Genomic DNA, 24,939 nt, shown 5'->3' with positions numbered 1-24,939 from the left:
AAAATGGTATTCATTTACAACCTTTTTTCCCAAATTGTTGTCCATGTTTTGTTGTTTACCTTCCACTATCATAGTTTGGATGAGCTAAATGTATCTAGAAATGTCGACTTTTCGACTGTGTGCCTGTGAAATTTCTTTGAGGCCTAGCATCAGTCCATAAACTCAGAATTCATATTAGTATATTTTTCCATTAATCCATAGCAAGATGGTACAACGTCCAAATTTTAACAGGAGGGGAGGACTTTCAAATAGTTTCAGATTTTAACTTTCCATTTGGAAATCTTTACAATAGAAGTAACAATTTAAGCAAATTACATCTCGTCTACTACTCAGTCCCTGAACTAACGTATATATACACCGTTGTCTTCCCTTGAAACGTCTTTTGCTTCTCTAACATCCACATTTAAGCCTTACTGAATCTAAAACCCGGAAAGGGTACGCAAAAATGACAATTAGGTCAATCCATGTCAGAAGTCTGAACCTATTTGACAGTATGTACAAACTCTTAAAAATGAAAATGGCCATGTATCTACAATTTACACAGGCAGCCAATTCGTTAGCCATTGATCGAGTTGAGAGTTAATCACAAGCCTCAGAAACTCACAAATTGTCTTTCTCTTGGTAGCACCTTATTTAGACATTTTGCCTTTAATAACACTTTATAATTAATTTTGAGAGTTAAGTAACTCACGAGTTATTTCGTCTATAACTATTTTCTTTTATTACGGAATAATGAATTTAAAACTTGGGTTGGACAAACTGCACTAGGCTACTAGCTTCTTTGGACGGCTTTATATTGTATAAGAATTATTTATATTAATTATTATTATGTCAGAAAAGTTAGTTACAACTAACTCTTGTATGAATAGGCTTAGTCATCAATTATTCACTGTAAGCTGAAATCACGTCTGAGATTTGGGTTCTAAATAAGCAATTGTTTTCTTGCGATTGATTTCTATGTTTTCAGAGTTTCTATTATTTTTCCGAAATTCGATTGCGAATGTTAAAACTTAATGCATATTTTGAATTACTTAGAGATTAGTCTGCGGTTTTTTACGATCGTTTTCGATTTGAAATATTTTGAAGTTGAATATTAATGTAGGTAGTCTTGATCCTCTTTTCATTGCTACTTCTGATAATCCTACTTCGTCTTTAGGTGTAATTCAATTTTCTGGACAAAACTTTATTAGATGGAGTACAAGTATAAAACGAGCGTTAGTTGCTAAGAATAAAGTTGGATTTATTACTAGAAGTTTGATCATCAAAGGTGGAAAAGAGCTAACTACATGATGGTTAGTTGGATCTTGAGTTCAATAAGATGTATAGAGAATAATTGATGACTAAGCCTATTTATACAAGAGTTAGTTGTAAATAACTTTCTGGGATAATAATAATACAAGTAATTCTTATAAACATTAATACTTATTTAACAGTAATTGAGATGTAATTTTTTGTTAATCAAGAATTACATTTCACAAAGTACTTGAATAGTTGTTTCAATGGCTAATGCTCCTCCCTTTGAAAATGTGCACACACACCTTAAGATAAGGTGTGTATTTTCTTGTATGGATTGTTTTTCACTTGGTTTTGTCATTGATTTCTAAACTAATACTCCGAATAAAAATATAACGCTTATTTGTAACAAAGGGTACATATAACATGCCACAAAAAAAAGGGGTACATATAGCACTATACACAATAAATTAACGAGAGTTCGAATGATAAATTCAAGAGAAAATAAAATTGTATAACCATGAAAATATGTAAATGACCCGTATACAGTTTTTCCCGTGTGACAAGCCGTCAGCCCAAGTGGTTTTACAGAAGATGAATCTGACTTCAGAAGAAGCCCAACACAGTCGCAACTCACAAACACACGACCAACTTTGACTCCTGACCTGTTACTCTGAATAATTTGCTAAACCCTGCAAAACCCTAAAAATTAAAGAACCAAATTTGGGGGAAATTGGAGTACTTTTAACAATGGAGGAATCTCAGATGAAGGAGAAATTCATGAAAGAAACAAACGAAACCCAGATGGAGGAGAAGGATACCGACGATACCCAATTGGAGGAGAAAGATTCCTACTTACAAACTGAGGTTGCTCCTGCTCTTATTGCTCTTCATCCCTTCGATCAATCCATTGCAGTAACTGTTGGTTCTGAGCTCCGAATTTTCAATTTCATGTAAGCCAGATTTCCTTCAATAGTTATTTCATTATGATGACTAATTACTGTTATCAATGTCATTGCTTTATGTTGATTTAATTTGTAAAAAATCCTGAATTTTTGGTTTTATTTGTTGGGAATTCAATTTCTGAAAATGGGTTAATGGGGTTTCTCATTAAATATATGATTTTGATGTGTGGAAGTTTAATTGACTTGAATATACAAAAGGGTGTTCTTTTATGATTTTTCTTGTTCTTAGGAATGATTGGTTTCTAAGTGATCAAGCGGTTTTAGTGAATGATGAGTTGTATGGAGTATTAAAGTTGAACTTGGTTGTTATTTGTGCAATTGTAATGCTTGAAGGTTGAATTCAGAGTTTTTTTCACATTGCAGCAAAAATTGTGCAGTCACTTTGGCAGATGAATCCAAGGAGATGTTACATAGAGATTCTATTAGAGCTGTACGTTTTAGTGACTCAGGAAAGCTATTGGTATCTGCCGGTGATGACAAGCTCGTTAAAATATGGAGCGCGGAATCTTGGCAATGCCTTTGTACTGTGTAAGCTTTCCTAATTTGTCGAGGGTCTTGGTTGTGGAAAGATTTTTACTATATAATGAGTTTGCTTCTATTGTCAAGTGCCAGGAACATATTGTGATTAGGAGAACTTATTTTATGTTATTGCAGTCTTGTGCCTTACACAGTTATACCCTGCCAATCTTAATTCGGATGCTTATTCTGTGATAACTAAACTTGAAGCTAGTTGGCTAGCCTGTTTTCTGGATAGCATGTATCTTGTTTAAAATCAATGTCTTCGTCTTTTGTTGCAGTAATTGCATATTCTTAGACTTTCCCTTTTCACCTTATGATGTATTCTAGATTGTTTATGGAACAGAAATTCGGAGAAAAGGGTAAGCGCAGTTGCTATTAGCAAAGATGAGCAATATGTCTGTTTTGCGGACAAATTCGGAGTTGTTTGGGTTGTAGACCTTGTAGGGATTGCTGAAAATCAGCCTATCCCCAACAAGAAGGCTGTGGCAATTTTTGGCCACTACTGTAGCATCATTACTAGTCTGGTATGTAAATCAGTAGAGTCCAATGCCCACCACTTTACCTCTTATGAATGCATGGTCATGTTTTGAGGCTCCTGTTGTTCCTTGCAGGAATTCTCGCCTGATGGACGTTTCATAGTCAGTGCTGACCGTGACTTCAAAATTCGTGTAACCTTTTGTCCATTTCTCTGTATGAGTATGCAGGCTGTTATCTCTTGAACTTGCTATATTGAATAAATTTCTTGTCACAGGTTAGTTTGTTCCCCAAAAATCCGTTGAAAGGAGTCCATGAGATTCAGAGCTTCTGTCTTGGTCACTCAGAGTGAGTCTATCTATCTGTCTGTCTTCATTCCTGTTTATTTTTAAATCGGTGTGGATAATGATGAGATTATGCCTTGCATCTTAGATGCATGCTTTTGATACTTAATGTGAATGTACAATCATTTCTTAGAAGGTGAAAAGGTTTTCACAAATTCTACATTTCTGCTTGGAATTTGCTTATAATATTTAATCCATCTTACATATCCAAATTCATGGATTCTTGATAGCTATTTCTTTCACTATTTGAAGTTGAATCAGATTCTTAGAATCACATAGTTGTTCATTTGGACTTCTAATTTTCTCGATTCCCTCAAACAAACTTATGAATTCAACAAATAATACATGATTCCACTTAGCATTTTGAGCAAATTGTGCTTCTATCTTTCTTAGTAATTAATTAGTTGAGTTAGGCCATGATGGTACATTGCACATTTGGAGTTTGGACTTCTATGCAGCCTGATTAGTGTTATACAGAATTCAATAAGTTCTTTTCTGTTTATCTTTTTCCAGGTTTGTGTCATGCCTCACTTTTGTGCACAACTCAGATTTCCCACAGGGCTTTCTTGTGTCAGGAAGTGGTGATTCAACTGTGAGTGAGATCTTTTTTTTTTGCTTCTGTGGAAGAGGGCCAGTTTATATTGGATTCTGATTTCTCTTTGCTTTCAGGTTTGCATGTGGGATGTTATATCTGGGTCACTTCTTTGCACAAGTGATGTGGGAAGAGAGGTATGTCATTATGCTCAAGGAATAAAATTTTGCATTTCCGTACAACTCCTACTCTTGAATTATCGTTGTATGAGCTAAAAGAAAACTGAACCTGTCTACCTGTGGTGAATTAATAAGCTGATTACGTCAATTGATAATTTTCAACTTTGGAGTAGGAAGTAGGCAGGCTATGGTATCTAGCTACTTGACATAAGGATAGTGTTGAGCTAACTAGAGTCTAGATATGCCGGAATGCCGCACTTAAGTTGTTGAGGTTCAACAGTGCCATTTTAAGCCATTAGTTTTTCTTGGTTGTTTAGGGTTATATTTGATAAAAATCAAATTACTGCAGACATTTTAGCCTGCTACGAGGATTGAGAAAGACTGTTCAGCCAAAGGCTTTGAATTTATGCAGTGCCTTTACTATCATCCTCTTGTGCAACCACCTTTGCTATAAAAGTGCATAATGAATTTGATAATTTGAGTTTAATTGTGATGAATTTGAGCTGTGTGGAATTTTTACTGTTTTTGTTTTTTGTTCTTTTGAAGTATGATAGCTATTATCAATTATCTCAATCTACAGCTATTTGGTGGATAATGCATAATGCCTTATAAAAAAAATATTTTGCTTTTTAGATATTCTCTGTATTTATTGTCGATTGTTGATTTGTCAAAATCTTACGCATGTTGCTCTGGTTAATGAAGGCAAATTTATCAGAGGAAAACCATCCGGCTGTTACTGATCTATATGCCACTGCTGATGGGTCATTAGTTGCAGTCGCGATTCAGAGGCAAGCTCTTGAAATTCCTTTGTCTTTTGATTTGCTCTTATCGATGTTCTGATATTAGACTTGTTCTTTAGATATATAATTAAATTCTTGTCTTAGTCCCACATTTTCTCATATGATTTCTTCTTTTGTATTTCAGCTTGCAAGGGATATTATTATTGGGCTGTGACCTCTCAGCCAAAAGGCTTTCCACGCTCAAGGTAGGTTCATATTAAATTTAGTGAGAATTAATTTTCGTGGAACAGGACAACGGTTGTAAATTGTTGGGCTGTCCCTGTTGTCCATCCCTTGACCCGCCCGCCTTACCCCATTAGATGGTCACTGGTCCCTCTAGCTAGTCATGTAGTAGTCTGAGTACTTTATTGCCAGGAATCTAAGGATCAAATGTGTAAGCACCTTTGCATCCAAATTTTGTCCTCTAATCTTCAATTGAGCTGAGTCTTTGCATCCATGCCTCAAGACTACTTTCAGATGCTTGACTAGTTCTCTTTCCAGAATGTTATCTACCATGTGACATAATTGTAAAGCTTTATTAGCTACAGAAGTTTCAGATGTATTAACCTCGACTATCTGCAGGTGGTTCCTGTACCTGGAGAAACATTCATCCCAACAAGACTTGGGATGACGTTGTCAGGAAACTTGTTATGGATGGTTACTGGTGCCTCTAATTTACCTGGTTCAAAAGAGTCATCCTTTGCACGCATCAGAGCTGTGTCGAGTTTTAAGAAAATGTCTAATGATTCAGATCTTGAGCCTAGAGTTTTGGAAGATACAGAGGTACCTGGAGGAGATCAATTGCTAGAGAAGTTGCAAGGAAGTGTGTCTGTAGAAAGTACGGTTTTCTCTGCTGCTGCTGATGCCCTAAATGCTGCAATGAGCAGTTTATTAAGAAAAAAGCAGTATTCTGATGAGAAACGCGATTTCAGAAAGAAGACTAGAAATGATAAGAAATTTAAACAATGAAACGATTATTAGCTAGCTCTTCATTTATTTTTATTGAAGTTTTTTACACATGGTTTAGAGCTTGAGAATTCTCACATGTAATACTAAGGTAGAATGTGTTGCCATGCCCTTTGTTGTATCACTTTTTCCGCGAAAAAGAATTTTGTAATTTATTAGATATCTCTTACGAAGTATTCATATTGTTTATCCAGCTACACTGTATGGGCAATTCGATCCTGCTGCTGCAGAGGCTTCATTCCAACCTCTTTGTATGGACTACTAACCACTTAAATTCATTACTCATGCTTTCAAATTTTGTTTTTCTTACATCCAACTAACTATAACTTCAGATGTGCATAACCTTGAATCTTTTCTTCTTCTTATAACTATACATATCCTTTTTTTTTAATATAAAGGGAAAAGGAAACATTTTAAAGATACATAATCCATTAGAAATTAGATTAAGTAAGCATCGCAATGTGCTGAGTGATACTAGGTCCGATGATGGGCTCTATCTCAGCTATGACAGGAGGGAAATAAATAAAACCACAGAGAGTTATTTCGGGTTACATTTTATTTATTTTTTTTTCTGTTCTTATAAATGTCCATTTACTTGTTATTAAAATATTGAAAGTGCTACTGTATTTAAGATTTGAGATTGAATCTCGTTTTACATCACTGCTCTAACGGACTCTACACCCAACGTTTGAAATCGTGAAAAACCTAAATCCTGATATTTTGGTTGATGAGTTAATGCCTATGGAGCCAAATACCTATCCTAATGATTCCTAAGAATTGATAGATTATTAGATACCCAATGCCACTAGCTCGGCTATGTTTCAATAATTCATAAGTTAAAGACAATAGTGTAGTTGGTTGGGCCTAAAAGACAAAGACAAATCTATCAAAGTGGTTCCCTTTTCAAATCAATTAATGTTCACCCCCTCTCTCTCCCCCTTTTTTTCCTATTTATAAACTATACTACGCTCACTTCTTTGGGTCTACTCTCGAAAACATTAAGCTAGTCTTCGTCTAGTGGTAAGAATTAGTTGTCTCACGACTAGACCATGAGATTAAACTTATCCGGGTGGAAATTCTCTTATCTTTTCCCTACTTTCAACAAATTAAAGCTGTTTTCAGTAAGGTCATTTTCTTTGCTTTAAAAAAATTACACCCACTACACATAAATATGTACTAAAAGGGGTGATATCATAAATATAAATAATTAATATAGTGTTTTCACTACAGTATACGTCACTTACATGCTACCTGACTGACACCCATCAATTTCAACAAATTTTATAAGCTCTTTGCATAATCACAATCAATGCTAACATTAAGTTAATTACTGCGTTGGTTTCTAATTATTGGATCCCTAATTATAATATTGATAGAGTACTCTTATCTTTTTGGGTCAAAAGTGCTATTACTCTTACCCAAACACATTTCTTTTATCTCGATTTTAGACAATCTTAATGGAATATGATACCATAATGAACACATTGGGCCCACTGCACTAAGTTTTAATATTGTTGATCCAAAGGTGATTTTATTAAGTAACTACTTGTTATAAATCTCTCTTATACGTATATTCCTTTTTTACAAATTCTTGTTCTAGATTTTATGACCACTTGTGGCACTTGACCAAAAACAATTGATCAATATATAGATGTTTATAAATTGTCAATTTGTCATAAACAACGTGACAATGTTGTTTATAAACACTAACGAGTCAAGCACTACAATGTTCATGTTTCGTTCATTATGTTTTTGTGATTGCGTAGCAAAGTGAGTTTTAATCGAGCTTATTTATATATTATTATAATAAGTTTCTTTAATTTAAATGTTTCGGTTTTTATTTAACTTATTGACAAAATAGCTATGGCTCTTTGAGTCTTTGCCACACCGCCCCCCCCCCCCCCCCCCCCCCTCCAAAAAAGAGAAGTACTAGAATAGAGGAAAGCAAGATCATAACCACCAAGATAATAATGATAAAATGAAAGTCATCAAGCTATAATTAAGAAAGCAATTACCATAAACATTTAGATATACATTGTGGTTAAAAGGAAGCCCAAGTTATTATTACGGTGAATTTGTGATGATGTGATGGTCCTAATGGGGTCCGATATCAACATGAAACATTACTATTATTATTATTATTACTATTATAATTATTATGATTTATGACAATTCATATTCTTTAATACTTGATCAACATTAAACACCTAATTGACTAAGAAATTTTGATTCATAAAATTTTTTAATTAATAATAATCTAATCCTTTGAAGCAATTTACCTCAACCATTTATAGTGCTTATAACCTGACTTAACAATATCTTATGAGACAATTTTCAACTTTTTATGTCATAAATTTACATTTGTGGACACTATGGTGCACGAAGGGGATCGGATTATGTCCAAGTAAGGATCTTTTGGTCAAACCAATTAATACTCTACAATTGCTCATACTATAATGGTTGCCTTATAAAGAGCACATAAGAAATATTTATTTATTTCTATAAATTAATGGCCAACACCATGAAAATCATTAAGACTTAATTTTACCTTTTAATCAATTTCTTTTAAATATAAAATATATGTTGATTAAAGAATATAACATTATATTATTGAGATAAATAAGAGGGGTCAATTAAACACTCAAAGTTTAAGGGAAAGAAGGCATGTGAAGTGGGGCCAAAAAGAATTGATTTCCAAGTGGAAATAAAGACAAATGAAACTTATTATGACACCTTGTTTTTTTAATTGATGTTAATGTGAAAGTTGAAAGTGATGTAGCAAAGGAAAATTATTGAAAAAGACTGCATAAAATAATAAAGAAGATAAGGTAATTGGATAAAATTAAGGAGACTTCGGTTTGTGCGAGGTAACAAGTTAGATAGTCTCATCTTTTTATTCCATTTAAGATACTATTTCTGGTTATATAAGATTCAACTCTTTTTCATGACCTCTTTTGGCTAGTTAGGAAGAGAAGTGTATTTGGGAAGGAGGAAAGAGGTTCATAAATTTATCTAACACCTAGCATCACAAAAGTCTTAAATTAGTACTTGTAAGTTGATATGATCTAGAAAACTAATCATCTTAGTACATCTATCGCTTTGAAAGTAAACATTTAAGATAAGGACAATAATTACAAATGGATGTACGAATTATCATTAATATTCATTATCAATTTACGTACCATAGTCTGATTCGTATAGTTGATCCAAATATATTTTATCGTATACATTATAATGTTTCTTTCGTTTACACTACTTTATCGGTCATCCGTCCTCTTTCACTCTAAATAATTAAACGTGATTGATTCTATTACTCAACCTTCTTTGGTCAATGAAGAACTTTCATTCACAATTTTTTGCGACCAACAGGTACACCATCATATATACAACAAGATGTATGTACATAAAAACAAAAAAAAAAAAAAAAAATGGTACAAGTAATGCATCCACCAATATATCTTTATCACACACATCATCTTGGGTGCACCGGTCTATTGCGAAATATAATCACGCATGAATGAAGCATTATACTGGAGCATCAAGGAATGAAAATCATCATAGAAAAAGATTTCCCAAAAATGATTAATAGTAACCCAAAATAAAATCAATCTACATCTAGCACAACATTCACGTAAGCAAAGTCATGTCACCCATTATGGGCAGCCAACGTTGGATATTGCTATGCCACAAAAATTGCTGCAAAATAAACCCTACGTTTGAAAGCAAAAGTAGCATTGTAACTCTACCAAAAAAAAACTGTAGTAAAATAATAAATTAAAGATTATATAGGTAACAAATTGTGGAGTAGCTAGTTTCAAACCTACCTTTACACGATAGATTTAAGGTCATCATTTTTCAAACCATTTTTATGGCTTTTCAATAATAATTAAGGTGTTTTAAGATAGATTAGAAATGCAAAATTACAAAGTAAAGAAAACCTAGGTTTGTAGGTATTTAGACGAATAGACGGAAAAAAGGCTCCTAATAATTTTGCAATTTGCTAATATTAATATAGCTCTCAAATCCTACTTATCCATTTTGTCTACTACCTATTTTTCAAAGTTGATATAATTTTGTAGGGGCTGATATAGATATGTAATGGAACAATAATTTTGAACCCATCAAATTTCCTTATTTCAATTGATAAATCATGGAATCATAATACAAATTAAAACAATTTTTGCCAATTTGATAATAACTACATAACCTAAATACCCTGTAATACGTTTTCAATATCACACTTCATAGTAGGATAATTTATTTTAATTATTTTTTGTTTATATTCAATTAACATCTTTTTTTCAAGATAGATGAATGTCTTTACATGCAAGTATGCAACAACTAACTTAACCTTTTTTTTTTTGAAGTTAAAATTGAAATGAAAAAGAATGATGTCCGTTCCCATCAAATTGCCCAATAACATAAATATATATAGAGAAACATTACAAAGTAATAACAACCAAAAAAAACTTACAAGAAAGAAGAACTATTAACTTAATTAGTTAAAAAGACTTGGCTTATATTCTCATACTTAATTGGATGGTGAAAAGTAGAGGAGGTAGAGATTAATTTTTAGAGTTGTTAGTCTAAAATTACCTTTTCCTTAATTATATGGAACAATTGAAATTCTTTCTAGGAGTGTTAAAGTTCTTGTATACGGAGTAATGTTATATTGAGACTATCTTTTTCGAGGTAAAGCTAAGGCCAACTTGATCAATGAAGGGACAATAATATACGACCATATCTTCATTTTTCGACAAAAAAATTTTAAACTTATTCTTCAAATTATGGAAAAAATAATACTCACATACCCAAAAATATATTTTCCCATTCATGCACCAACAAAAGTAATGAAAAAGTAAGGTTTCTTTTGTTAAATTATTGTTTTTTTTTTCCTTCAAGATGCATGACAAGATGTCACCTTGTTTCAATATGAGAAAGCTAGTTGTTGGAAAATTGAGTCAAACAGTAAGATTTTCTTTAAATAGATAGACAGTGAGCTAATATGGTCATTATAGTGTTTTAGCAACCTTAGCTCATTTTATATAGTATGCATGACTTGTGTAATTTTCATATTACACCTTTGCTAATTTAATTAAGGCACTATATATACTAGTATATTATTCTTTGCTCGTGTGGATTATAGTTCAAACTCCAAATGATCAAGGACGCCAAATGGCTATTTATTAGAGGTTTTTTTGTTTTTTCTTTCTTTTTTTTTTTTTTTTTTGGGTGTGTGTAAAGAAAGTAACAAAGACAGTATTATACGTAGTATACAAGATTTATTTCGAATTTTAGATATGGAATACCTTTATAATTGAGATGATTATCTTAGGAAATTGTTGATATATGGCTACATTGTAAAGGAATCCATGCAAATTGAGAGACATAAGGGTGTCCTACTTGGCTATTACTCGTACATTAGAGGGATCTATATATATCTATATCTTTTATATGTGAGGTATATCTATCTACTTTATTTTCTACATTAATGATTTAAATGTGGGGTAAAAAAAAGCTGCAAAAAACCATGTTAGTGCATGATACAAGTGACTATTCTTTTACATGATCGATCTCCTATACCAAAACAAAAGATAAAGGCCCACCAATCTACTTTGTGTTGATTAATGATGATGAATAAATATGTAGGCGTAAAAAGCTACTTGTATTGTGTAAGAAACATATATTAGTGCGTGAAGAATCTTTGAAATTGGAGAACATTTTGATGGAACGATGGGAAATGTGAGACCTAATATTGAAATGATGTGATTACGATTATTGGTTTGTGAGTAACAACGGTCTATTCTTTTTATTATTTCTTTCGAAAAATGCGATTGACAAGCCCTACCATGAAATGATATTAATAGCGTTATCAGCATATATTAAGGGTATATTTGTAATTGTACTATTTGCAACACTTCTCTTTTCACGCTTGCCGATGCATTATTTCAATCGTTTATATCTTTAATTAGCAATATGTAAAAATTATAAATGTTAGATATTAAAATAGTATAAAACAAAACGAATCTAACAAGATCACACATGACTATATTTTTTCTTAGCTATAAATCGTCAAAGCTAGTCAAAGTGGAGTACATGAATAGTGTAAAAGTCAAACTGTTGCAAGTATAAGAAAACGGAGGAAGTATATGTTATGTCTAATTATTTCAATTATAAACTATAATACAAACAATATAATTTTTTAAGGGCGGTAACATAGATGAAATTTGATCTCATATCTTGAATATTAATCCTTTGAAACTCGAACCAATTATGCTAATTGATCATCCATTTAACGTAGTGAAGTAGTATAGAAATATACACTAATAAATACTGCGTATATCCTTAGTGCGTGTCTTCTATAGTTCTATAAGTCATAAGATTGAATATAATCAAGGGTTTCTTACGATCTTTTTTTTCCTCAAATTAATGGTTTTTTATTAATTTTTTGGGGAAAAAAAAAACAAAAAAACTGCTTCGATTATATTAAATCTAGGTTTGCTATAATAACTAGGAATTTTTTTGGGTAGATTCTGAATAAGAGTGAAACAGAAAATTCACTTAAATACGGAGTAGTATTCAAGCTTAAAAATTGTCTTTTGTTCTAAAAAAAATATATAAAAAATAAAAAAAAAATTTTAAAAAAAAAAAAAAAAAACTTGAAAGGTCTACAATTGAAATTAATAAGACTTTTATAACAATAAAAGCATATGTTGTCATGCGTAGGGTCTGTTCATATTTACTGAATTGAGCCGAACTGATTGGAGCTTAACTGAACTGAACTGAACTGAATATATTATGAGAGTAGGAAATTAGGAGCTGAACTGAACTGATTTGATTGGAACTGAACTAAACTGATTGGAACTGAATCAAATTGAAATTAAGCTGAAGTGAACAGGCCCTACGTATGATTAAATAAATGTATTAAGAATCTTATGACTTATATTCAATATGAAATCAATTCAAATGATATTAAACACGTCATTTAATTTTTCCGTAAATGTAATGATTCATTGATTGTTAGTGTAAATAAAAATTTGTGAAAAATATATACAGGAATTTTTTTTTTTTTTTTTTTTGACATATACAGGGAACTTGGGGTGGTCATACCATCATCTAGTATAGTCAAGGTCTCAAAGATAAAATTTCATAGTACATGATGTACTCCATATTATTTGATCTTCTTACTAAGCATGCATGTAAACCAATAGTAAGGAAGTTGCAATAATAGTTGTATTTTGATTGGTAATGACGGCTGAAGTGGAAACTGTGTACTAGAATAAACCACAGCAGTTGGTAAAAGGTTTAGAATGGTCAGCAACTTCACCACCCTTCACAATTTTGATATGCATGCGTACGTGTAATGGTCCTACTTAATTAATTCTTTTAAATATTCACAATTTTAAATATAAGGTGAGCTTCCTAATTAATTAATTCTTTTAAATATTCACAAGTAAAGTTGTAAGCTTATTTCCTACGAATATTAACTAGACAAATACAATAGTTAGTAAATACATATAAAGTACTTCATATAAACTATAAAGCGTTACCTCTTAATTTTTTAGAGTGCATCACTTTTATAAATTGATTGTCACTACATTTAACTCACCCCATAACTGTGCGTTAATAAAATGGGACGAAATAATAATATTTTGAAGAGAATATTGAAATAGTCGTTTTTGTACGCCACACAATCAGTCTGAACAGTGCTGACAAATATAACAGTAAAGAAAGATAAAAATAAAGAGAGCAGTTCACTAAAAGACAAAAACTCAGGTGTCAGCTTATTGATAAATCCCACACGAAGAGGGAACAATAAAGTAATCATTGATTCATCGCTCGATTATTAATAAGAGGAAAAATAAAAGAGAATGAAAGGTAAACCTTGTTTCACAGTACATTTACTACACCTTATGCAAATTTTACCCAACTTTTAACCTACCCTCGTTATTTATCTAAAATACATACTCCTCCATTCATACAAAGAGCGAAGGATAGCTCAAGTAGTTAAAGCTTTCCTTCCGATTTCAGGTTTTTCTGGGATCGACTCTCACCCTCGCTCTTATACCTTTCTAAACACCAAAAAAAAAATGATTCATAAGGAGTAAATAATTTTTATACTTTAATTTTCACATAACTTTGACCATTAATAAATTTTATTTTTAATTTTACTATCCTACATGATATATACAAACTACATATATTTTTTTTTCTATAGTATTATATAGAGTGAGAAGGGATTTTAGGTGATGAATTCCACTTTCCCAAAATACCCCTCTCATTTTTATTAAATTTTAAAAAAACTACCATTCTTGTAAAAAAAAATATACTATTATCCTTATTTTTTTAAAAAAAAAATACCCACCATCCTTTTGTAAAAATTATCGAGCATGAGATCGTGTGTGTCGTCCCTAGGTCCCTTAGCTTGTTATGATTAAATAATATAGAAAAAGTAGTTAAAGGAAATTTGGTAAATAGTATTATATAAAACTAGTACGAGTATTGGAAGAAAAAATAGGAAGTATGTGATTTGAGAATTTGATGTACTTGTAACTCTTGTAGATATATATGCATCTAGCAAGTTCTAACATGAGGGATATCACTATACCCTATACATCGATCTTCTTAAAAGAATTATCAAAGAAAGTTAAAATGAATTATATAAATACTGTAGAAATTAATAATAGCACTCATATTTCTTTTAAAAAGTGGGTTGTGGGAATTAATTTTGTATAGAACAACATTGTTTGATGCTTTAACGCAATGCAAATAATAACACTTTTTAGTACTATGTTTTGTTTACAGTATTTAAGGGTGTACAGTATTTTGTACAAAAAAGAAATTAAAGGTGGGTTTTCTTTCTCATTGAGACAATGATGTTTGATGTCCATAAATATCTGAAACCTCCTAGTCTCTTACTACAAAACAACTTAAACAAGTAAAAAAAAAAAATAGAGGTTGAAAATAAATAGTTACAGTCCTAATAGATGTGTTAGTACTTTAAGACATTACGTATGAAAGGGAACTTAACCCAAATAAATACAAATCTCAAATACATGACAAGAGTTTATAATAAAATAGTGATACTATAACACTAAGGGCCTGTTCTCATTAACTGAACTCAGCTGAACTGAACTGAACTAAAATGAATATTTTATAAGAGAAGAAAATTAGGAGCTGAACTGAACTGAACTGAACTGAGCTAAACTGAATTGAGCTGAATTTAACTGAACTGAACTGAATTTCAATGTAAGAAAACAGGCCCTAAATATATGAACTGATAATAATAAAACTAACATGGTCTAAATCGCCAATGATATTTAAATAATCTAAGACCATAATCAATCGTCACATTAACCACTTACACAAGTTAGAAATGGGGTGGTGATTGACATACATAGCTGATAGCTCCCATATCTGTTCAACATAACTTTAAAAATGAACATTATTTGAAAGATACATATATAAAGGGCAATGTAGTCCAAAGTAAAGCAATTTCACAACGACATTTAGCAGTTTACTACTTATTTAAAAATGTTACTCAAACTCAGCTCACATATACTTAACCTACAAATAATTCAAAATGGATTAGGTTATGCGAAATAATTGTTGATTACCTGATTATATATTGATTGCTTACTTTACATCATCCAATTGATACAAGTACAATACATATTAACAATTATATAGTAATAAAATATCAAAATGTTTATACAACAACTTCAAAGAACACTCAATTTATGCAAAAAATATTTAAAGAATAAAATAGAATACATATGAGAAAATCACAAGCAAAAACAAAAAATGAAAATGACCCACATCAATATCTAAATAATTATAATTTCTTGGTGGGGGGCCTAGTGTGTTAAATTGACACTCTTCTCCTCTTTTTATAAAGGCAGTCCCTCTAAACTGAAAAACTCCCTCACTCTTTTCCAACTCCCCTTTCTCTCTCTCTCCTTTTTTTTCCACCACTTTCTCTCTCCTCTTTTTCACTAAATTTCAGCACATCCGTGGGCAGTTTCACAGAAACTCAAAATTAAAATTATTTTTTTATAAAAAAAAAAAATAAAAAAAAAAATAGCTGAAAGTGGATAAAACTTACACCTGCGCAATTTATGGGCTTTACTGATTAACCCACCAAGGCACCAACCAATTTTTAAGAGAGAGAAATTCTCTATTTTTTTTTTTTTTTTGCAAAATATATATTAAAAAAAATTAGAGAAAATAATGGAAATGAGTGTTTTTTCTCTGTATTGGGATCAGGAAAACTAAATTCTGCAACTGATAAACTACAGTAGCAGCAGCAGCAGCAGCAGCAGATTCACTAGTAGTAGTAGCAGTTTTTAGGAGTATTAAGCTCTAAAACTCTCTCTCACATGGGTTTTGCATGTGGATTTTGGTGGTCCCATTTGATTCTTTGATCTTCATTTTTAATCAATTCAATTAAAGTTTTCATCTTTCAACCAAGTTACCCATTTCTTCAGCTGGGTTTTGGTTGGTCTTATTGTTGAGAGATCCAAGTTTTGATTTTTTGGGAGTTTTAAATTTCATCAATTTCCCAAGTTTTCTTCTTGGAAAAAGGTAATTTTTTTAGCTATTTTTTTTTTCTTGCTTAAATATGTATGGTTATACTACTGGATTGTGTGTTTTTTGACAATGTTTTGATTTATTTATTTTTTGAAGGGAATGCTGAGGAAAAGATCAAGACAAGTGACAAGTACACAAGGCATAATTGCTGATCATAACAATAATAGTTCATGGATTCCACCTGAAAAATCCACAAAACCCACTTCATTTTTCCTCAACTCTCCTAAATTTCTCAAGAGTTTCTTCTCTTCCTCTTCTTCTTCTTCATCATCTTCCTCTTCGCCTTCGCCGTCGCCGGCTTCTACACTGAATGATCCAATAATGAGTCCAACTTCAATCCTTGATACTAAAGCATTCACTGCTTTAGCAAACTCATTTTGGGTTGTTGACAACACTAATAAAAACCCAAAAACCATCTCAGCAAACTCACAACACTCTTGGGAACAACCCAACAACACAAAGGGTATTGGACTTGCTCTCATTGATGAAAACAGTTCTGAATCCAACAACACTACCAACAACACCAGCAACACCACCAACAACAACAACACAACAAATTCCAAGCAACAGAAAAGAAAATTAGTTGTGTTTGGTTCACAACTTAGAATTCAAGTACCTCCCCTGCCTCCATCCTCTGTTTTCCCCTGTTTTTCCCCTGAATCACCAAGAGAATTTGGGATTAAAACACCCAAAAACAGTTATTGGCCTTTTGGAAACAAGGATTCACAAGTTCATCCTCAGGAATCCAATGGAAATAATGGTGGAAATGATAATCTTTCATTGAGTGATATGGAATTATCTGAGGATTATACTTGTGTAATATCTCATGGTCCAAACCCTAAAACTACTCATATTTTTGGGAATTGCATTGTTCAAAGTTGTTGTGGTGTTGTTGGGTCTTCATCCTTTTCATCTAGGAGAAATGGGTATTTGTCTAAATTTGGAAATTCGATTTCATCACCTGAGAATTTCCTTAGTTTTTGTCACCATTGCAAGAAGAAGCTTGGTGAAGGGAGTGACATTTACATGTACAGGTATATACAAATTCACTCTTACTCTCGTTTTTTTTAATTTTCTATGTGAAATGTTGTGATCTTGATTGTGCTAATAATGTTACACTCTATTCGTCCCGAGTCCGTAATCATTTTACTCTTTAATAGTGTAATTTGAACTAGTAATCAGGGTCGAAACGAAAAAGAAAATGAGTATTGGTATTATTGATATCCATTGTTATCTTGATTAGTAGAAATATGATATTGTATAAGGTTTGCCATTATAGTCATATAGAGTAGTTTGTGTGTTAATTCTTAATATAGACTTGGTCCAATTAATTATTGCATTTGATCCAATCAATCATTGTACCTTTAAGAATTTGGCCTATTGATCTAAGCAAGTAGGCATAGCCAATTGAATATGTAGGGTACTTTATGAATGGATCACTACTTTGAATTCTTTACAATAATTAGTACTCATTGTGTTTTTAATAATAATAGGCTACATTTAACCTCTTTTTTAACAAATTTTGTCAATACTTGATCATTATCTTCTTCCCATTGTATCATTAAACAAAATCAAAATTGTTACCTAATTATGCTCTTATGAGAGCACCCATTAAGAAATCTAGCTCGCAGTGATTTTCATCGCGGTTAAACTTCATATCATTATATGTACATACATTATAAGAGACTACGAGTATATAGTAGGACTATTTTTAGTTGGTTAAAGTTAAATGTGATCTATTATTATTTCAATTTACGAGGCGTTTTCGATGTACTAATGAGTTGCACAATTTTTTATGAAATACAGAGGGGAAAAGGCCTTTTGCAGTCAAGAATGCCGCTGCCAAGAAATGCTTTTCGATGAAGTGGAGAACTAGAAGTTTGTTCTCAGAGAATTTCAGCATCTTCAAACCAGAATTAGCTACCTAAAAACCTCCCCAATTTTTCCTACTATTTTTGATTATATAATAACCTAATTAAAATCCCTTTTTTTTTTTTTAATTTTAATTTATCCCTTCTTTACTCAATGTTGGTTTAGTCTTTAAGAAGTTTTGTCCAACAATTTGTATAAGAGAGAGGAGAATAGGAGATGCTGAGGTATTATATTAGATGTGAAAAAAATTAAATTTGTAGAGTTGATTTCTGATGATAATGATGACCTAAATTTTGATTCTCCCAATTTTTATATTCCGTACTAAATTATTTTTATTACTACCTCTTTTTATATTATTAGCAATGATTAAATATTTTTTATTTATATTTTATGTCAAATCGTTATAAATAATTTGAAATGGAGATATTACTATGAGTATATTAGTAATAAATGATGTTGATTATGTTTTAATGATGAAATTTTCTTCTTTTATCTTTGAAAAAAATGATTTATTAATACTCAATCATGCAATATAAACAATTAAAAAAAATAGTAAAGTGGGGTCCCTTAGTAACTTATTCCATTAAAGCTATGTCCTGTCTTGTTTGTCCATCTTGGTTGATCAATAATTATATCTCAAGACTCATACCAATTTTTTTGTCCATTTTACTTTAGTTGAGTAATCATCCAAACAACTACCACAATTGATAAGATCCAAAATACATGACATAATAACCAAGGAAATTCAATTATTTTGTTCATATAATTGAGTTGGTAAAAAAGACCCTATAAACATTACTATCATTATTTGTAAGTATTTGTCTTTAAGCTCTCAGCAACTTTGACGTTGAAGTAAAATATTGTTGTGTATCTCCATTAGAGTTCTTCGATTAGCTTTAAACGTGAATACGATGTTTTTTTTTCACAAGTGTCTATAGTCTAGCTACTTGTGCTATCTAAACTTTCCGCGCGTCTATCTTATTGATCCAAGCTATACTCGAAAGTCGAAACAAACATAAATTTATTACATGAACTGATTTTATTTGTTGATTGAGCTTGAATCGAATATAAATTTGATGGTTATTAATTGACGATAAATTTAAATATGACTTATTCAACTTAAAATCGATCAAATTGTCTTACTTATTTCAAAATGATTCAATCAAACTCAACAATCTGCAGCCTGACTATGACCTATGTGTCTGTTTTTAGTCTTGCTAAACAACAATTTAAATTACAATAAATGTTATGTCTAGGTCTCTAAATTCTTAAAGCTACAATAATTTTTCATGATTAACCTCTCACATCACTAAATATATCGACATTTACTAAAAGCTTTATGAATTTATTTCCCCATTTCCCTAAAAGTTAGACCTAAACACTTGAGTTTAGTTCCCTTAAACCTCATTCTCATGATTATCCTAACATTAGGTATAAGGCCTACTTTTAAGGGCATGCTTGGATTGGGGGTAAAACATTAAGGGGGTAATAAAAGTCAAACTTGAAAAAACAAAAGTAATTAGAGGTGTTGTTGTAGGAGACATGGTGCTTACAAATGAAATAAACTAGTTGTGCCATGAGGAAAAGAGAGAGATGGAGGAATTATTACTCTCAAAATGAGGGTAATAGTTACCCACCCTCCCCCTAGTGTAACTATTACCCCCAAAATGAGGGTATTGATTCCTCTTTCTTCACCTCACACCATACCATCACTACATAATCTTCTTACACTTACACCATCACTATCTCCTTCTTCCCTATTTTCACATTCATTTTGCTTAGTTTGACTTTTATTACCCCCTTAATGTATTACCCCCAATCCAAGCATGCCCTAAGTGATTCCCCTACATCACCAACATACAATAAGAACTACTTCGTATATATATATATGTAGCCTTTAATTTAAGGGTAAGGGACTTGTAGCTCCAAAACTTTATCAAACATGTCCTACATATTAAGGGTATGTGGCTTTTGAGCTAGTTAATTATTGCTTAGTAGCCTTTATATAAATCTTTAAAGAAATATTCTTAGTAGCTAGTTTCGTGCCCTTTTATGATCATGTCATCGATCTAGTGGAGTTGTGGCGTGACCGCGTGAGGGTTAATTGTGGAACCCATTAACGATATTTTTATTTTATTTTATTTATTTATTTTTAGGGAAATCGAGTAAATTTATTAATTAAGGGACATAAAGTATTTAATTCAATTCAAGTATTTGCGGGAACAATTAGCCATCTTGTGACTCGAAAAAAATAAATTAATTAACTACTACGTATGAAATATTTCGTATAAATTATTAATAATGATTGTTATGAGTAATGTTTGTCCTGCAAGTATATTGGGGAAAATATATCACACGTCAACTAGTGTATGACATGCTCAAATTATATTGCACACTCAACTCCATGTTTTTTTTACTTAAATGATGCATGATTTGGAGTAAGTTGCACCAATGTCACACCTTTTAATTTTATGACTAAGGTAAGATGTACACTTCTAAGCTAGATTAAACTAGTCTTTTTTAATTTTATTCTTAAACTAGACTACTACTATACAATAAGAAGTACAAAGGATAATAATTTATTTGAAGAGGTATACGTTAGGGTAACTCTGGAACTAATTGTTTTTTTTTATTTATTTTTTTTTTATTTGTTGTCTAAGTTTATAATTTACTAGGTAAGCTAATTAAAGGAACATTAAGTTAATGTCAATTTGGAGATCAAAGAAGACTATATACTCCTCTTTATAATTTACATGGCCTAAGAGAAACTCTTGGCTACTATATCCATTTATCCAAAATTTTATCCATATTAAGCTATTATCCATTCAATAAATTATGCTATCAATTCAATTTATCTAACGTATGTATGTAGACTTGCTAAGTTTGAAGTACTCCGTATTACATATTTTTAGAGGCGTGTTACAAGAAAACACCCTATAAAAGTCAAAATAAAGGAAATTAAATGTTGTGTAACTTCTTAAGAGTACATTTAGAGTAGTTAATGATAATGGAAATTGTCCCTTGTTCATCACCCAATAATGTATATTGAAACCTTAATGTGAAATTAACCTTTATTGAATACGCGTAACGCGTATCATAAACACAATATGCTTATAACCTCCCATTTTCTCTTGCTTTTGAAAGGTAGATACTAAATACACCATAATAGTGGGCTATGAGCCTATGAAGGGTAAATAAGTGGAACAAGATTAAGTTAATTTCTCTTTAGAACAATATAAAGATTTTTTTTTAATTTTTTTATTTTTTTTAATCAAAAACATCAATATAGTAATATTTAAGAAATGAAATTTTAAATCAATTCAAATACCCCATATATGGAAAAACAAAACCTTGGTTTAGTGCCAATATTTAATGTTAATATATTATCTGTGGGCTTCTATTCACCTTATTAACACAATTATGAACTCAATTAAGGTGTACCACCCACCGTTATTAAGTGGTCCAAAAAATATCTCTATCTTACAATCAAATTTAAATATAACACTCCGTACTTAATATAGATGATTGCTGCCCTAATGCCCTTGATTGTCCACCTCAATTACTACTCTATAATAATTACGATCTAAAACTCCAATCAAATATTTAAATTCATTTAACATTATTATCATTGTTTTTTTTTTCCTCCATATATATGAGTTAGATTACTTAGTTCAACCACTTATTGGCCGACGCCTTGGAATTTAAGAAATTAAGACTACCTACATAAATAATAATCTTTTTTTTTATTCTTCTTTTACAAGCTATTTTGCATGAAATAATAAATCAAATCATAGCTTGATCAAGATATATCATATATAAAGTACTTATATTATGGTTGTATATATCTTGAGTTAGGGACATACATACCACGTTCATTATTCACTATCAAAGCTAGCTAGGTGTCATACAGCTCGATTATTGTTCCTCGTATAATGCTTGAAAGAAATCGTTTATTAATATCTTTCGCAAATTATTCAAACTAAATTTAAGGAGGCTATTTGAAAGCGCAAGCCAATTGGATATGAAGATATAATTTGTCGTTTAATTATGTTTTGTGGAAAGTGTTGGGAAATTCCATCAACAATTTTAGGTGATACCAATTCAATTAAGCCTATTAAGAAGTTGATGTATCTTGAATTTGACATTAATTTGAACATTTAACATAAGGAGAAATTTAAATATTGATACATACGGAGTATTAGATAATATAAACGGTCAAACACGGCTTTACTAGTTTTATTTTTCAAAGATATTAATACATTTGAATATTTAATTGTTACACATAATCTAAAGCCTCTCAGAATGATGATATTATCCTTTAAATAATCCATGCATAATCGAACTTTACATATATTTTAAATTAATTTTTTATAATTGGAAGCAAGGATAAGGTAGTTATGTTGACGAGTATGTACATACTACGTACTTGTCATAATGTCATATCTATACTAAACAGTATGAGTGTTCGATTAACCAACTACTTTGCATCTACATCATGAGGTTCTAGGTGTACCACTTATCCATTCGACAATTTTGTTACTTTCAAATAGAGAAAGGTGATGGAATAATGAAAAGAATGGAGAGAAATGAATCGATCCAAACACCTTCAAACTAATTTTGTTTTGTTGAAAAGAAGAATAGAATAAATTTTCCTATGACATTGTTGGCATCATAACTACTTTCAGTTCCTCCATCGATCTCAAATTTTTATCCGCATAATGTACATTTTCTAATTTCATGTCACATCTCTAAAATTTTCATTACACTATCGTTGATATATAGATTAAAACGAGTAAAGGTTCGAGTTAGAAAATAATGAGCTTTTAACCCTATACTCCCTCTATCTTACAGTACACTTGATGTGAGAGAAAAAGAGGATCATAATGCTCGAATGGATCAGAGATAAATAAATTTGAGGGTGAGAACTTGTGTTTCAAAAAAAAAAAAAAAATTGAGAACTTTCTAAAATATATATTTTAAATAAATAAATAAATAATAAATAAATAATTAAAAAAAAAAAAACAAAACAAAACAAAAAAAAAAAAAAAAAAAAAAAAAAAAAAAAAAACATCTAATGCTTTTACAGTTTTACTACAACGGATGGAAGATAAAAGAGGAATTGGGCCAAAGAGGAGTTATACGCAACTCCCTTATGCCATTCACCAAAGGGCCAATTTTCATTTTGCCCAAGATTATGGAATGTGGCTAATGCAAATGGGTGGCGATAATGCAAATACGAGTCGACAATCAGATTGGATGCTGATCTTCAGACCGACTTTATCCTTTCCCACCATGGCTTTGCTCAGTTTGGATGCTGTTGATTTTCAGATCTTTAGTTATTCCTTACGCTCTGTTCTCATCTTCTCAAATTGGCAGTCATGAGTCTCATGACGCTCATTAACGGTTTCAGGTATTAAGGACTTAAGGTGTTTATTCAGCCATCAGACTTTGCCAGATGCTGATGACAAATGGAAAATGCTTGATTTCACAGTTATAGTCCTTCAGAGTGTGCCCCCGGCCTTAAGGTTAAGGGAATGAAGTCACTGTCCCACACTCCTTAAAAATTTGTTCGAATTGGCTTATTTAAAGCAGCACCCTGCATCTGCAGAGGTTCTCAGAGTTTAGAGCTGCTTGTAGAAAGTTTATCCAGGAATTCAAGAGGTGTCATTGTAATAGATTTGATGTGAATATGAATATATGATGTCCTCTATTTGCAGCTTTTACTACGTTCGTGGTTAAGACAGAACTATACAACACATGTGGTGCACGGTGCATCCTAGCCTCCAGCAGTACACAGAGCATAAGAAACAACCTTTGCATGATATTATTGCACCACCTAATGGCTTTGCATAATTTAATTGTAACCAACAGTATAAGACATCAGTTGAGAAACTCTGCATAAGTGCATTGATCATGGCAGCTGACCAAAACTTAACATTTAGGAACAGAACATTCACCATTCAAGTGAGATTATGGATTACATTTCAAGCGAGAGCATGGATTAAATTTCCTCAAGTAAGGAGCCAAAGGTAATTCAAAAGCAACAACTCCGAGATTCAGAAGATGCAATGTCAAGGATTATAGTGATGTGATAGATTTATATCTTAATATATACTTTAAGCCTATTTAAGCTACAAAATTCATCCTTTACCCCTGTATAAGAGGCTTAAGAACGTTACTAATACACAGGAGTACAGGACTAAGCAAAAGAGTTGGTAACATACAACGCAATCAGGTTTAATCACTGTCCAACAGATGCATCCAATTCTTGCATTTAAAGTTCAGAAGGCACGCCCAAGATGCTCATACAAACAACATATCTCTATAAAAAGCATTCCATATTTTGTGTACTACGATCAAGTACACCACTACACCAGTTTTTGTGCAAAATAAAACATAGCAACAGACCAACAGTACCATTCATATTTAAGAAAGAGCATGGTATAACAGGGTATAATTCATCAGAAACAACAAACTCGAGCCAAA

At 31.5% G+C, this 24,939-nt stretch overlaps 2 protein-coding genes across 2 annotated transcripts; both read left to right on the top strand.

The window, feature by feature from the left end:
* The first annotated feature begins 1,856 nt into the window (after positions 1 to 1,856).
* Positions 1,857 to 6,169, top strand: LOC145598732 (uncharacterized). Its single transcript, XM_081655118.1, has 10 exons — positions 1,857 to 2,186; positions 2,562 to 2,726; positions 3,061 to 3,241; positions 3,329 to 3,385; positions 3,469 to 3,539; positions 4,049 to 4,127; positions 4,205 to 4,264; positions 4,949 to 5,034; positions 5,171 to 5,231; positions 5,608 to 6,169. The coding sequence occupies exons 1-10, from the start codon at positions 1,984 to 1,986 to the stop codon at positions 5,992 to 5,994; spliced, it is 1,350 nt and encodes a 449-aa protein (XP_081511244.1). The 5' UTR covers positions 1,857 to 1,983; the 3' UTR covers positions 5,995 to 6,169.
* Positions 6,170 to 15,923: 9,754 nt separating this feature from the next.
* Positions 15,924 to 18,788, top strand: LOC145599149 (FCS-Like Zinc finger 8-like). Its single transcript, XM_081655559.1, has 3 exons — positions 15,924 to 16,575; positions 16,678 to 17,615; positions 18,388 to 18,788. The coding sequence occupies exons 2-3, from the start codon at positions 16,681 to 16,683 to the stop codon at positions 18,455 to 18,457; spliced, it is 1,005 nt and encodes a 334-aa protein (XP_081511685.1). The 5' UTR covers positions 15,924 to 16,575; positions 16,678 to 16,680; the 3' UTR covers positions 18,458 to 18,788.
* The last annotated feature ends 6,151 nt before the right edge of the window (positions 18,789 to 24,939 follow it).

Source organism: Chenopodium album, chromosome 20 (assembly GCF_948465745.1).
Source record: "Chenopodium album chromosome 20, dcCheAlbu1.1, whole genome shotgun sequence".
NCBI lineage: Eukaryota > Viridiplantae > Streptophyta > Magnoliopsida > Caryophyllales > Amaranthaceae > Chenopodium > Chenopodium album.
Note: the sequence above shows the minus strand (reverse complement) of the source record. Positions and strands in the feature narration are given on the sequence as shown.